A 13,357-nucleotide genomic window follows, 5' to 3' on the forward strand; every position below is an offset into this window, starting at 1 on the left:
TGGCTGGCGCTGTGCTTACCTCTTGCAAGTGGTTGATATTGTCGAATTTTTTAGTTCTTGTGTTATTGTTACTTCTGCTCCAGCCTACGAATTGTTACCATGACATTTGCTGAGTTAGTAAGCCATTACAGCAGCGGCGACTATCTGCAGCCATCTCAGTCCGACGTTCTAATTTATTTCCTCTCGATTTCTTCTGCATTGACATTATAATAAATCGATCGTTGTGCCAGGAGCTGCTAGTGGACCAGATTTGTGTGGGAAAAGGCTGTAAGTGAACTGATCAAGCCAACGATGGGAATTGAATGCAGGAGTGTTTTTTTTTATGTGGGCATCTTGTGTCTGGATTAAGAGAGCAAATAAATAACAGTTACAAAATAGAATTGAGGAAACCTCTCATTGAGTAGATTGAGCCTAGCCACTGGCGAAGCATGATTTCAATTAGAAGAAGAGCACTGAATCGCTAGACCTTACCATTGAATTTAAACAGGCAAAATAAATGCATTTAATTCTTATTAAGAGTTTTACAACTAAAAATACTTGATGAGTATTTAACTCAGTAAGCATCAGTTACCTCCAACATACTACCAAAATGAGGTTCCATTATGTAATGATCGCTTGTGGTTCAATGCGGCTAACCTAAGTGGTTAAATGCTCAGAGAGCGAAATCACAACTGACTTGTTCCTGCCAGTTTCTGATTTAAATCTTATTTAAGATAAATTTTTTTTCCGAACTGATCGACTTCGAATGCAGGTGGGTATCTGCTGTTAACTTGTTGTAAACACGTGTTTGCGCACACATATCGAGGTACACGTACGCAGCGGCCAATAGCAACTGTGGTTAAGCAGAAGCCTTCCAATCTGAGGCTACCTTTGTTTACAAAGATCCACATACCAGGGCAGCACTAGAGCCTGACATATTGCGCCAAGCAGTTAAAGTCGCGTTGTCGCAGTGAACTTGAGCGACATCATTGTGATGCGAATTAAAAATTTATGTTAATTTCGCGAGAAAAAATGCACTGAAACAATAAGCAAAATAAAAAGAACTGCAAACAGAAAAGAAAAAGGAAATCGCCCTGCAGTGACGAGCGAAGATGCCTGGTGGACTAGCTAGTGACGCGGTCGTAATAATGGTTCCATCGTGCTCGACCTTTGTTGCGAGCCACCGTCGGCCTTCTACAGATTTGTGTCAGAAGTAATATCAATAAAGAATGTTGCATATTAAACGGTGCCCCGCAATAAGCTGGGCATAGCGCAGACCAGTTACCATGTCTCCACGATATTGCAACAACCGCTTGCTACTGCTGCTTATTACTTGTTGTTTGTTGCCGGAGCATATTTTTTGAATGCAACTTTATTTACTCAACGTGCAGACCCGAAATCCTATTACGTTTTGTGTATTTTAGTGTCGTGATCCACACATAGGTGCAAGAATAGGAGCAGCCACCTCCGCTACAATCTACTTCAACTCACACGTGTGTATGCCTCAAATATAAATGATTTTCTCCTACCTGAACTATACAAGATTACTAGATTATAATTATGTATGTTCATAGTCTTTTAGCGGAATTAAGGTTTTTGTTCGATATCATTATTGAAGTTGCATTCACAAAACCTCATTATCTCGTGCTGATGGTTTAGCTGAATGTTTATTTTTTGGGCTTTTGGGTTATTCGCTAAAATTTGACTTTTCACATTTCCGTTATTCTAGCACTACTGAATATTGGAGTGCCACATGTGTTGCAGTCAAGGTGTTTAGCCCGGTAGCCTGACAACTGGTTGTCGAGGGGACAAAGGGTTATATGTGCAATAGGTTCACGGTTCATAAGCACATTAGGATTTTTTATTCCCAGTTACGTAGATACTATTAGATATTTAAATATATTAGTAAATGTTTTAAATATTTCTTTTTATTCATTGAAAAAAAACAGTACTTGATTTTTCGAGTTTATTCCATATACACTTCTGTTAAACTGAGCTTTGATTTGAAGTAGAAAGTATGAGGAATAAAAAACTTACAACGTAATCATATTGTGGTGAAACTTGGCCCATCGCTGACATCCAAGAGAATTTGGAATTATAGATAGCGGAATCGGACTATAGTCATTAATGTATAAGCCTCCTAATAAGACACAAAGTTTTTATTTGGTACGACGAAAAATATGTTTAATGAAAGTCCCTCACAAGTTTTCGTTAACAGCATTTTGTGGTCGTGGCAATGGCCCGATTCCGCCCATCAACGATACCAACCCCCCATGGGTGCCAAGAAATACGTGTACCAAGTTACCTCACTATAAATACCTCAATTTCTACTAAAGGTATTGGGTGCACGGACGCAATGACAGACACTCAGAACTTAATTCGTTCATATAACTCCTTATCTATGTATATCGGTAGTTTAAGGTGTTACAAACATCGAATATGTGAAAAAACTATAATCCAAATATGTAATAGCAGCTACATGTTATAGATACTATAGTTGCCAGCTCTGAAAAAATCGCGTAAAATTTCGAAAGAAAAATTTCTCCAATAAAAAGTTTTCCATACAACAATTTGACTTCGATTGTTCAGTTCGACATCGACAACTTCGGGAAAATTAGCAGTTTCTAGACAGACAGATGTGTATAAATCGACTAAAATCGGCACGCTGATCACTTATATGGTACGAGTATAGTATACATATGATAATATATATTTTATAGGGTTTTGAACGATTCCTTCTTAGTTTTCCAAACATATCGCAATCTTAATATACTCTATTCAGGTTATAAATATAATTAACAAGTATGAAAACGCTAAGTTCCCCACACTTTATACTCTTACAATTTGCAGGGATCAAAGCCGGCTATATAAAGGGTGCTCCACTTCGAGGTTCCCTACATTTTTTAAAGAAAAAAACACAGAAACTTCAAATTTAATGGGGACTGTTTATTATCATTCGAATGAACATTCTTCCGAATTTTTATACCCTGAACAGGGTATATTAAGTTTGTCACGAAGTTTGTAACACCCAGAAGGAAGCGTCGGAGACCCTATAAAGTATATATATGTAAATGATCAGTATGTTGAGCTGAGTCGATTTAGCCATGTCCGTCTGTCTGTCTGTATATATACGAACTAGTCCCTCAGTTTTTAAGATATCACTTTGAAATCTTGCAAACGTTATTTTCTCTTTAAGAAGCTGCTCATTTGTCGGAACTGCCGATATCGGACCACTATAACATATAGCTGCCATTCAAACTGAACAATCGGAATTAAGTTCTTGTATGGAAAACTTTAACATTTGACAATGTATCTTCACAAAAGTTGGCACAGGTTATTTTCTAAGATAATAATGTAATATGCGAAGAAATTGTTCAGATCGGCTTACTATAGCATATAGCTGCCATACAAACTGAACGATCGGAATCTAGTGCTGGTATGGAAAACTTTTGCATTTGACAAGATATATTCACGAAATTTTATATAGATTATTTCATAAGGCAACAATATAATCTCCGATCGGTTAACTATAGCATATAGCTGCCATACAAACTGAACGATCGGAATCAAGTTCTTGTGTGGAAAACTTTCGTATTTGACGTGGTATCTTCACGAAATTTGACATAGATTACTGCTTAAGGTAATAATATAATCTCCAAAAATATTGTTCACATCGGATTACTATAGCATATAGCTTCCATACTGAACACATAGTTACTAAAAGAAATGCACCTGTGAAGGGTATATTAGCTTCGATACAGCCGATTTACATATCCCCACAGGAAAAAGTCTAGCGGTGTAATATCATTTGATATTGGTGGCCAATCGACCGACCCAAATCCTGAAATTATCTTCTCACCGAAGTGTTCTCTCAATAAATCAATTGTTTGACTCTTCGCAGAACATAAATGTTCTATTATTGGTGTTTTGACAATGACAGTAGACCGATTACACAAATTTATGCACTGGTCCTCCTTTTTTTGAATAGCAAGTTTGATTACGATATCTCAATTTTTACTCAAGTTACAGTTTGCCCATACAGAAGAACTGGCAGGCTTTCGAATTTTTCCTCGTGTCGACTCCCTGATCCGTTACTATATATACATAATAAACTTAATATCTATCTAGATTTGTTTTGTGAACAAAACTATTATATTACAAAGCCAAATGGTATAAAAACTATAGTCATATGTGTCAAAAGAGCAAGTGTCATAAAGCAGAGGCGAATTTGTACTACAGAAATTTAGGAGGGAACTAACGGTAAAGACCATCGATAGCAAACTAAATTTAAATGAAACAATAAACAATGACAGAAGGTAGAAGGTAGAAGGAATGCAGAGAAATCAAAAGTGCAATTGCCGTAGCATACGACCGAGGCCTTGTCAACAGAACAGCCGTGCACCCATAATTTATTAACAAACAAATTTACTCTCTCTACCAAACTCCAAAGACGCATCACTATCAAGTGACTCAAATTTATCCATTAATAAACATACTTATGTATGTACTCTCCTTGGCTGTAATATACGAACTTGTATATCACAAAATAGGAATAAGGCTTAAATTAGTGAAATGGGTAAACATGGTTAAATGCCATTCAATGGATGATAAACTCGAAAGCCGCCTTACGCCGGCAAACAAGGCCAATCATTTCCATGCACGATCAACGATCGGGAGGGTCGCGATTACGCAGCTGTGCGTTTCCCATTATCGCTTAACGGTTGCACTCTAAAGTCTTTACCATAAGTAGCTGGAAACTATGCATTTTGTTCTTGTACGAGTTGCCGTTGCACTTAAATTGAGATCGCTTCAAAAGAACAGTTCGTAGAGCAGCGCTTTGTGCGTTCCCTTATATCTATTCCCCATTCCTCTTTTGTCTCTTCACCTCCTTTGTACGTTGAAACAATTGCAGAAATTAGAAAAACTAAGTGGAATTTAGTCTTTCTAGTAATAATGGCCAAATAGTATGCATTTCGTTCCGCTGTTTATAGCCTTGACGGTAGCGTTAATCCGGATAAACTGCGCACTCCCTCAGATCCAGATTTGTAGGTGACAGACGGTGGGTTTGAAACTCTCGTAAACAGCTGATTGTCATTTTTCAATGAAAATGGATAGAAGATAAACATTGCGGTTGTTAACCGACAAATTTTTACAACACCATTTTTTTAACAAAAACATATCAACACGTTATTTTTAAAACAGCACCATAACATAATATTGGAACATAAAATTTCTTGTTTTATTGTGTGTCGTGTCGCTTGTTATACCCTGAACAGCGTATATTAAGTTTGAGATATCTTGAAACTTGTTTTATTTAAGTTTGAAGATGGGCAAAATCGACCCACTGCCACGCCCACAAAATGGCGGAAACCGAAAATCTATAAAGTGTCATAACTAAGCCATAAATAAAGATATTAAAGTGAAAAGTCGGAGACAAAGGATCGCATTAGGAGGGGACATATAAAATTTTTTGGAGGAAAAGTGGGCTGACTAAGTTTTTGTACAGTCAAACCAAACTCTACAGAGTTGTCGTATTGTCGAGCTCAGATAAGATTTTTAAGAAATCGTTATGAAATTTTGCAAACGCCATTTTCTCTTCAAGAAGCTGCTCATTTGTCGGAACGGTCGATATCGGACCACTATAACATATAGCTGCCATACAAACTGAACGATCGGAATCAAATGCTTGTATGGACAACTTTCACATTTGACAAGATAAGTATTCACGAAATTTGGTATATATTATTTCCTAAAGCAAATAATGTAATCTCCGAAGAAAATGTTTCAGATTTGGTTGACTATAGTATATAGCTGCCATACACTGAACGATCTGAACGATCGGAATCAAGTTCTTGTATGGACAACTTTCACATTTGACAAAGATATATTCACGAAATTCTGGCATGATATTATTTCCTAAAGCAACAATGTAATTCTCCGAAGAAATTGATCAGATCGGTTGACTATAGCGTATAGCTTCCATACAAACTGAACACATAGTTACTAACAGAAATGCACCTGTGAAGGGTATTTAGCTTCGGTGCAACTGAAGTTAACGTTTTTTCTTGTTTTTCATTCACAATAGATTAAAATTGGCCATTTTTAACTATGTTGTCAATGAAAATGCAGCTATCTCTGGGGATTAAACAGGAGTTAGAACGGAATTATCTTAACTAACTTCTGAACTACTCCAGTTAATCCGGATTAACTCTGTCGTCTGTCAATGCTATTGCATTCACGTTTCAAGAATTGTTTTATAAATTTTTCGGTATGCTCGCGTGAGTCGTAAATTATGTGATTACACGTTGGTTGATTGATTGTGGGTTGATATGTAATATGCTTCTCTCTCAGAGCTTCTGTTGTGTCTCATCTTGGATATTAATTTTGGTAAATTGTTCCCACGCTGAATACTAATATTGACATAGCTGCTGTGAAAAGACGAGTTCCTTTATCAGTAAATAAGGCTCGTCATATTTCATATTTACCTTGAGAATGATGAAATACTACGACAAATTTCTGAGCAGTCTGCGTAAGGTATATCCGCAGTTAATTTGTAAAACCAGACATATAAATCAAGTCAAAGTGCTACAGACAATCTGCGTCAGAGTCAACTCAGATGCCTAATCGTTCATAAGGGTATATGGATTGAATTTCCAGCCGACGAGTTTTGCTGTTAACCGCTTTTATTTAAGGGTTTGGTGCACAATGCGAGCACACCAGTTGCATGAGTGACAATAATTAAAAACCCACGCATACATTGTTGAAGAGGTATGTGGATTTCTTCGCAGAACAAAATTGAATCGATTAAAAATTGGGTCAGTAATTTCCCTCAAGTATGTCAACAACTGATTTTAACATAAAAACTTAAGTAAGTCAGTTGATGGCACGTGAATGCCCGGCGGACCAAACGTACATTCTGTCAAATAAGTACCCGGAAATTCTCATTTTAAATTTTTCCGCTGAGAATATTTCAAAATTTTGTTTTCCTCAGGTTGGCACAACTGTCAGCCACTAGTCAACCTTTTGTGTGCGTTGCGATTTGTTTTTTTAGTTTCGGCTCATTTTTGTCGCGCCAGTCCGTTCCAAACCCATGTCTCGTCACCAGTTATGATGCATTCGATGAACGTTGGATCGGAATTTACGCGTTCAAGCATGTCTTCAGCCACCTTATTGCGATTCACTTTTTGAAGAAAATTCAGATCTTTTGACACCAATCGCGTTGCGACTTTCCGCATACCCAAAACATCGACCAAAATATGACGAGCGGTCTCATGAGACAAGTCCATTATTTGGGCTATCTCTCGCAAACGATTTTCGAGCACCATTTCCTTTATCTTGTCGACGTTTTCTTCAGTTGAAGAGGTCGAAGGCCGTCCTGAGCGTGGCAAATTGTTTACTTCTTCTCGCCCCTCTTTGAACGATTCATACCAATCGTAAATTTGAGTTTTCGACATGGTTGAATCGCCAATTGTTTTTTTAAATATTTCCAACGTTTTGGCACAAGAAATTTCGTTTGAAACACAAAATTTCACACAAACTCTTTGTTCAATATTTTTATTCATAGTAAAAATCGCAACGCTCACAAAAGGTTGACTAGTGGCTGACAGTTGTGCCAACCTAGGGAAAAACTTTTTTGAAAAATTCTCAGCGGGAAAATTTTAAAATAAGAATTTCCGGGTACTTATTTGACATAATGTATTACAAAATCAAGCTTTAAGAAATTGCAAATGCACATAACCTACTAACACACAGAAGGATGCGTCTTGTCTGCGTTTGAATTCATGTTTCAATGGGCGGCATTAACAGAAGCGAACACATTGGAAGAAACTTCAGCCACTTCAGCTCCATAAAGAATGTGTTCTGATATTCGGGTGGCTATATTTCTCTGTGCTCGTCATGCACTTTTCAATACGCCGCGAAAGCTAGTGAAACAGCTGTTAAACATCCAGACGGCAGTTTTACAGCGTGGAACATTTGCTGTCCATATGACCATGTACTGTGACTTTTATTGTTGCCGCCGGTTAAATGATGAATTGCTATTCAATGTTCCAAAAGACGAAACGAATGAAACTCTTCTTACCATTTGCTTTGTTTTTCTGTCATTGCTTTGCGGTGGCTGCGCACACCGCTCTCGTTTCTGGCCTCCCTTTTGTTTACTTTTATTTATGCGCATGCCTTGAGTAGCGCCAAGCTTCTTCAAAACGGGCTGAGGGTCCATACTCGTTGGTACGCGCACCTTTATCTGTTGCGGCCGTCTGCGCCACTTCTATAGACATTTAAGGGCAAAGGCGTTGTGTTAAACGGTAGGCTTTCCGGCAGTTTAATGTGTTGATTTGATAATTACGTGTATAATCATTGCATATGCGTGATCACCGCGCTGTTTCTTTTCCGGTAATGGACTTTTCGACAGGTCATCGCGATATGTTCGTGGACACCGTACTCTCCGCGAACCTATCTTGCAAACAAAACTGCTGATTTGTATACCTCGCTCATCCTTTTGTAATTGCTGTAAATGCTCTGATTTTCTGCATCTTCCCGTTCAAATAGTGACTGGTGGTGAAATTCCGTTGTTTCTAATAGAGAAATGATGACTCCTGATTGAAAAGAAGTTTATTTATTATCTCTTTTTTGGTAAAATGAAATCGAACAACGTTCATAGTATGCAACACTTACCCGTCTCCAATTTGGGTCAATCAAAGAAGACAACCCACCAACAGCATTTTATACACCAAAGTCCATAACTACAAGACTACGTATTTGGTTGGGGTTTTGCATTTTTGTGGTTTACTCTTAAATATTTTATTGATTTTGTTTGTGGACCACCTTTTTTATACTCTTGCAACCAGTTGCTACATTGTATTATATTTTTGTTCACCGAACGGTTGTACGTATGACTTAAAACTAATCGAGGTAGATATAGGATTATACGAGTATATATATAAATGATCAGAATGACGAGAAAAGTTGACTGTCTGCCTGTCCGTCCGCTCGTCCATGCAAGCTGTAAATTGAGTAAAAATTGAGATATTTTGATGAAACTTGGTACGTGAGTTCCTTAGTAAAAAAAAAAATCGAGTTCGTAGATGGACGTAATCGGATCAGTGCCTACCCCACAAATCGCCATTAATCGAAAACCTATAAAGTGTCATAACTAGGCACTATATTAAGATATAAAGCTTTAATTTGGTACAGAGGATCGCAGTAGCAAGGGGCATCTCTGAGCACAATTTTTTGAAAAAGTGGGCGTAGCGCCCCTCTGGGTACAAATCTTATAAGAACTTCTACCAATAGTGTGAAAATGGATGAAATCGGAGGATAACCCCGCTCACTCTCATTGTTAAAAAGTACTAAAAGCCCGATAAATCAATAACTAAATACGCCAGAGACATTGTATTAGAAAGTTATATGGGAGCCAGCGTCAAAATTGCACAATAGGCGTGGAACCTCCCACTTTTTGGTAAAATCCCATATCTCGGGACCCGTCCAACCGATTTCGACAAGATTTAGTAGATGGCACTCTTTTTAAATTCTTATATCACATTGTGAAAATTGGCGAAATCGGACAACAACCACGCCTACTTTCCATATAGCATAATTTTAAATTCCTCTTGATTCGTTCAGTTTCCAGTATACAAATCAAGAAGCAATTAATATAACGGGATAAAACGTTGCACGAATAATGCCTTTCATGTGTATTACCTTAAGACCAAAAATTGCTTAATCCTTAAAAACTTATTCAATAAAAACTGATACCGAATATACTAGATACCGAATATTTAGACCCCGGTACCTTTAGTTGACTTTTGATCGAAAATGTCGGTCAATGTGTGATATTGTACATAAATAACTGAAATTAAGGGATAATCTTTCTCTTATAATGGTATGTCGGTATGTCATAAATGAGTTCAATCGGACCAATACTTCCCTTAGCTTAGATTTTCGAACTTCCAGGTCGCTTTTTACCGCATATATCGGCCAATATTTGAGTTATTCCAATTAATAGAGAGCGTGTTTTATTCATATGTAGCAGTAGATCTAGGTGCCTAAAATAAATAAATTTGAGCGAAAACTTGGCCTAGCCCCTAAATAACTAATATAAGGATTTTCGAACATCCGGCTAACTTTACTCTATAGGATTTTTCTCTAGCAATCCACTGGTCCTCCAGTCATTTTACCATACTCGTCTCTAGTCCAGGTTTCCTTAGTCTAATTTCATATTGTAGAGATTTAGGTTGAAATTTTATTTTGTCACTAATGGCAATTATATACCTACAATATTTGTATAATATAATATTTTTGGAAAACTCTAAAACCGATAGCCTTCAGCGAATTGATATCTATAAATAACAAGTAAGAAAGGACTAAGTTCGGGTGCAACCCACCATTTTACATATAATCCTGCATCTTGCAAGAATCAAAGTCAGGGAAATACCTTATGACGTAACACGTTAATCAGAAGATCGGAATCCAAGCAATTTCATATATACATTTACTCTATATAACTCCAACACTGATCGACATAAGATTTAGTAGAATAGCGAATCTCATTATACGTAGTTATAGAAGTTGGGGAAGTATCGACCCTATTTTATCTATTAACTGCTATCATGTCACATACTAAAAAATGATCCTTGGGTCTCATTAAGGTACCAAACAAATGGAGCAAGGTCAGGTTCGAATGTTCGATAATAATTATATAGGGGCTAGATCAAGTTTGGCCCAATTGTATTTATTTTAGGTATAAAGATTTTCATTATTATTGTCTTAAATCTTTATTTTAGGTATATGAGGGCTCAGGGAAGTATTGACCCGGCTTAACTTATTTTTTATACACAGAATTATTATCATCAGGAAATAATTCGGTACCTAGGGGCTTGAACAGTTTTGGTTGGATTTGGACAATTTTTGGTCGTAAGGTGGAGTACTTTAAAGGAATTATTAGAGCAAAATTTTATCCGGCTATATTAATTACTTCTTGATTTAAGTACTGGAAAGTGAAATAAACAAATGGAATTTAAAATTATGTTATATTGGAAATAGACATCGATGTAGTCTGATTTGCGTTTCTTTTACACTATGACGATCTATATTTTGTCGAAATCGGTTTATCGGGTCCCGTGATATGGAACCCAAAAGTGAACAGTGCCACGCCCATTGCCTAATTTTCACACCGGCTTCCATATGGCTCTCTCATACCATCTCGGCTGTAAAATTTAATGTATTTTGTTACTGATTTATTTTAAAAGTACCGTTATTTGGGGAGTGAGTGGGGTGATATGTCGATTTCATCCATTTTCACACCTCCAGTAGGAGTTCTAATAATATTTGCGCTGAGCATATTGGGTTATTGTAGCTTTAGTCGTTTAGAAGATATGTACATTAAACTTGTTAGAGAACGGGACCACGCCCACTTTTTCAGATAGCGATCCCCTGTGCCAAAATAAAGTTTTATATCTTAAATCAGTGCTTAGTTATGAGACTTTATATGTTTTAGGTTAATGGCGTTTTGTGGGCGTGGCAGTGGTCCGATTAAGATAACCCACATACCAAGCTCCATCAAGATATCTCAATTTTTATTCAAATTAGACAAGACAGTCATGAGGATTTCAATTTTTCTCGTCATCCTGATCATTTATACACGTGTATATAACCCAATATATACATGTGTATCTCGATTAGTTTTAGGGGATACGCACTGCCTTTTGGATTGTATTTTAGTATTTTCCCTTGCATTGTTAGCTCATTAAACTAACTAAGCTTTGTGGCAGCATCCATGGTCGCGATTGCGACGACATTTGTTGCAATTAAGCTTTGACAGCCTGAGAGTATGGCAACAATTTTCCCCTAATGAAAAGTAAGAAACAAAAAAATTAAAAAAAGTGCATATATTTGTGTATATTGCTATATATTCGAGACATACACACTCCATACCTTTGTTTATTTAAATAGTAAGTGAAGTCATGAATGCATTGTTATTGATTTACTCGCATGAAACAGAGTCACTTATCCACCACTGCCGCCGGTTGGGACAGAGCACTGAGGCCAATATTGTAATTAAAAAATGCACGCATATGTTGTTGTCGGGTACGTGATAAGATTCATGTATCAGCTGCTTTAGATGCGACGGCAGCGACGATGGAATCTACGATCTCTGTATACAAAAACAAAACAACAGATCAAGGCGAAGGCAAAACGAAAGACACGCTGGATTACAACAAAGGATGCTGCAATAACCAAAAGCATGCACTCACAATTGTTGGTGTTGGAGCTTACGAGCATTGGTAGTTGTTGCGTAGCCTTGGTTTATGTGGACACACATGTGCATGTGTGTGGATTCTGCAACTGTTCGTTGTCAATTGTATTTACATTGCTAGCAATTGACAATTTTCGCTGCAAAACATGTAGACAGGAAAAAGGCAGAAAAAATAAAAAGGGAAAGGGCCGTCAAGAAAACATAAAATAATAAAAAAGAAGAACTCATAGGAAATTGATTTCAATGATTTATTGGTAAAACAACTGAAAGTAACTGAAGAAGTCTGTACACTTGTAACGTTGCAAAATGTCGCAACAGCAGCCCACTTCACGCATACGTACGTAGGAGTCTAAATAAGATTCAATCTTGAATGAATTCCCGTTTGAGTGGCATCTGGATCAGAGTGTGTACAATAACGATAGCGTGATATCACCACAAAAAAATCGCATCAACTGCGCATTGTAATATACCCGCGTCTTCCGTACTGGTTTACTGCATTGACTTGCAGACGCTTCTTATTTTTTTCAGGGCACGATTACAGCCGCGCATGTTGCCCAAATATGGTTTTACAGCATTGATGTAGGTAGTGAACTTAAGTATGAGAGACTCAACATTGTTGCATTGCCCAGGGTTGGAGTGGTAATGAAATGCGAGTAAAATGTCAACTCAGTTGGTGGACGCTCCAGCAATAATGCGCTCCTGTAATAATAATTTTTTTAACAGTCCTGTTTCTTTTGCGACATACCTTGTATAACAGGTTTACTGAAAAGTTCCTGGCCCACCACAGAAAACCACTTTTTTTGGCAAAATTCATTTTTGTTTTAGTCAACATAATTCCCGAACAAGGATGATACTCTGATTTTGGCGACCCTAACTTTTCGATATCATTTGGTGGCACGATTTGGCCTTCGCATCAAAATAGGTCTCAAAAAAGGTTTTGGTGATCACCTCTTCACAGAAAATTTCTTCCCAGCGAGCGTTCTTTTGCGAACTGTCGTTGCCAAATCTGGAGAACACGGTGGACACGGTGCATTGTCTTGGTGAAACAGCACTGTTTTTTTAAATTTGACCGTTTTACCGCGATTTCGGCCTTCACGGTCCAATTACGCTATGTAATAGTGGCTG

At 37.4% G+C, this 13,357-nt stretch overlaps 1 protein-coding gene across 1 annotated transcript; it reads right to left on the minus strand.

The window, feature by feature from the left end:
• Window positions 1–7,037: 7,037 nt before the first annotated feature.
• Window positions 7,038–7,433, minus strand: LOC120766853 (protein GVQW3-like). The gene has a single exon (XM_040092580.1). It carries the CDS (start codon window positions 7,431–7,433, stop codon window positions 7,038–7,040), a length of 396 nt encoding a protein of 131 aa, XP_039948514.1.
• Window positions 7,434–13,357: the final 5,924 nt, after the last annotated feature.

This window comes from Bactrocera tryoni, chromosome 1 (assembly GCF_016617805.1).
Source record: "Bactrocera tryoni isolate S06 chromosome 1, CSIRO_BtryS06_freeze2, whole genome shotgun sequence".
NCBI lineage: Eukaryota > Metazoa > Arthropoda > Insecta > Diptera > Tephritidae > Bactrocera > Bactrocera tryoni.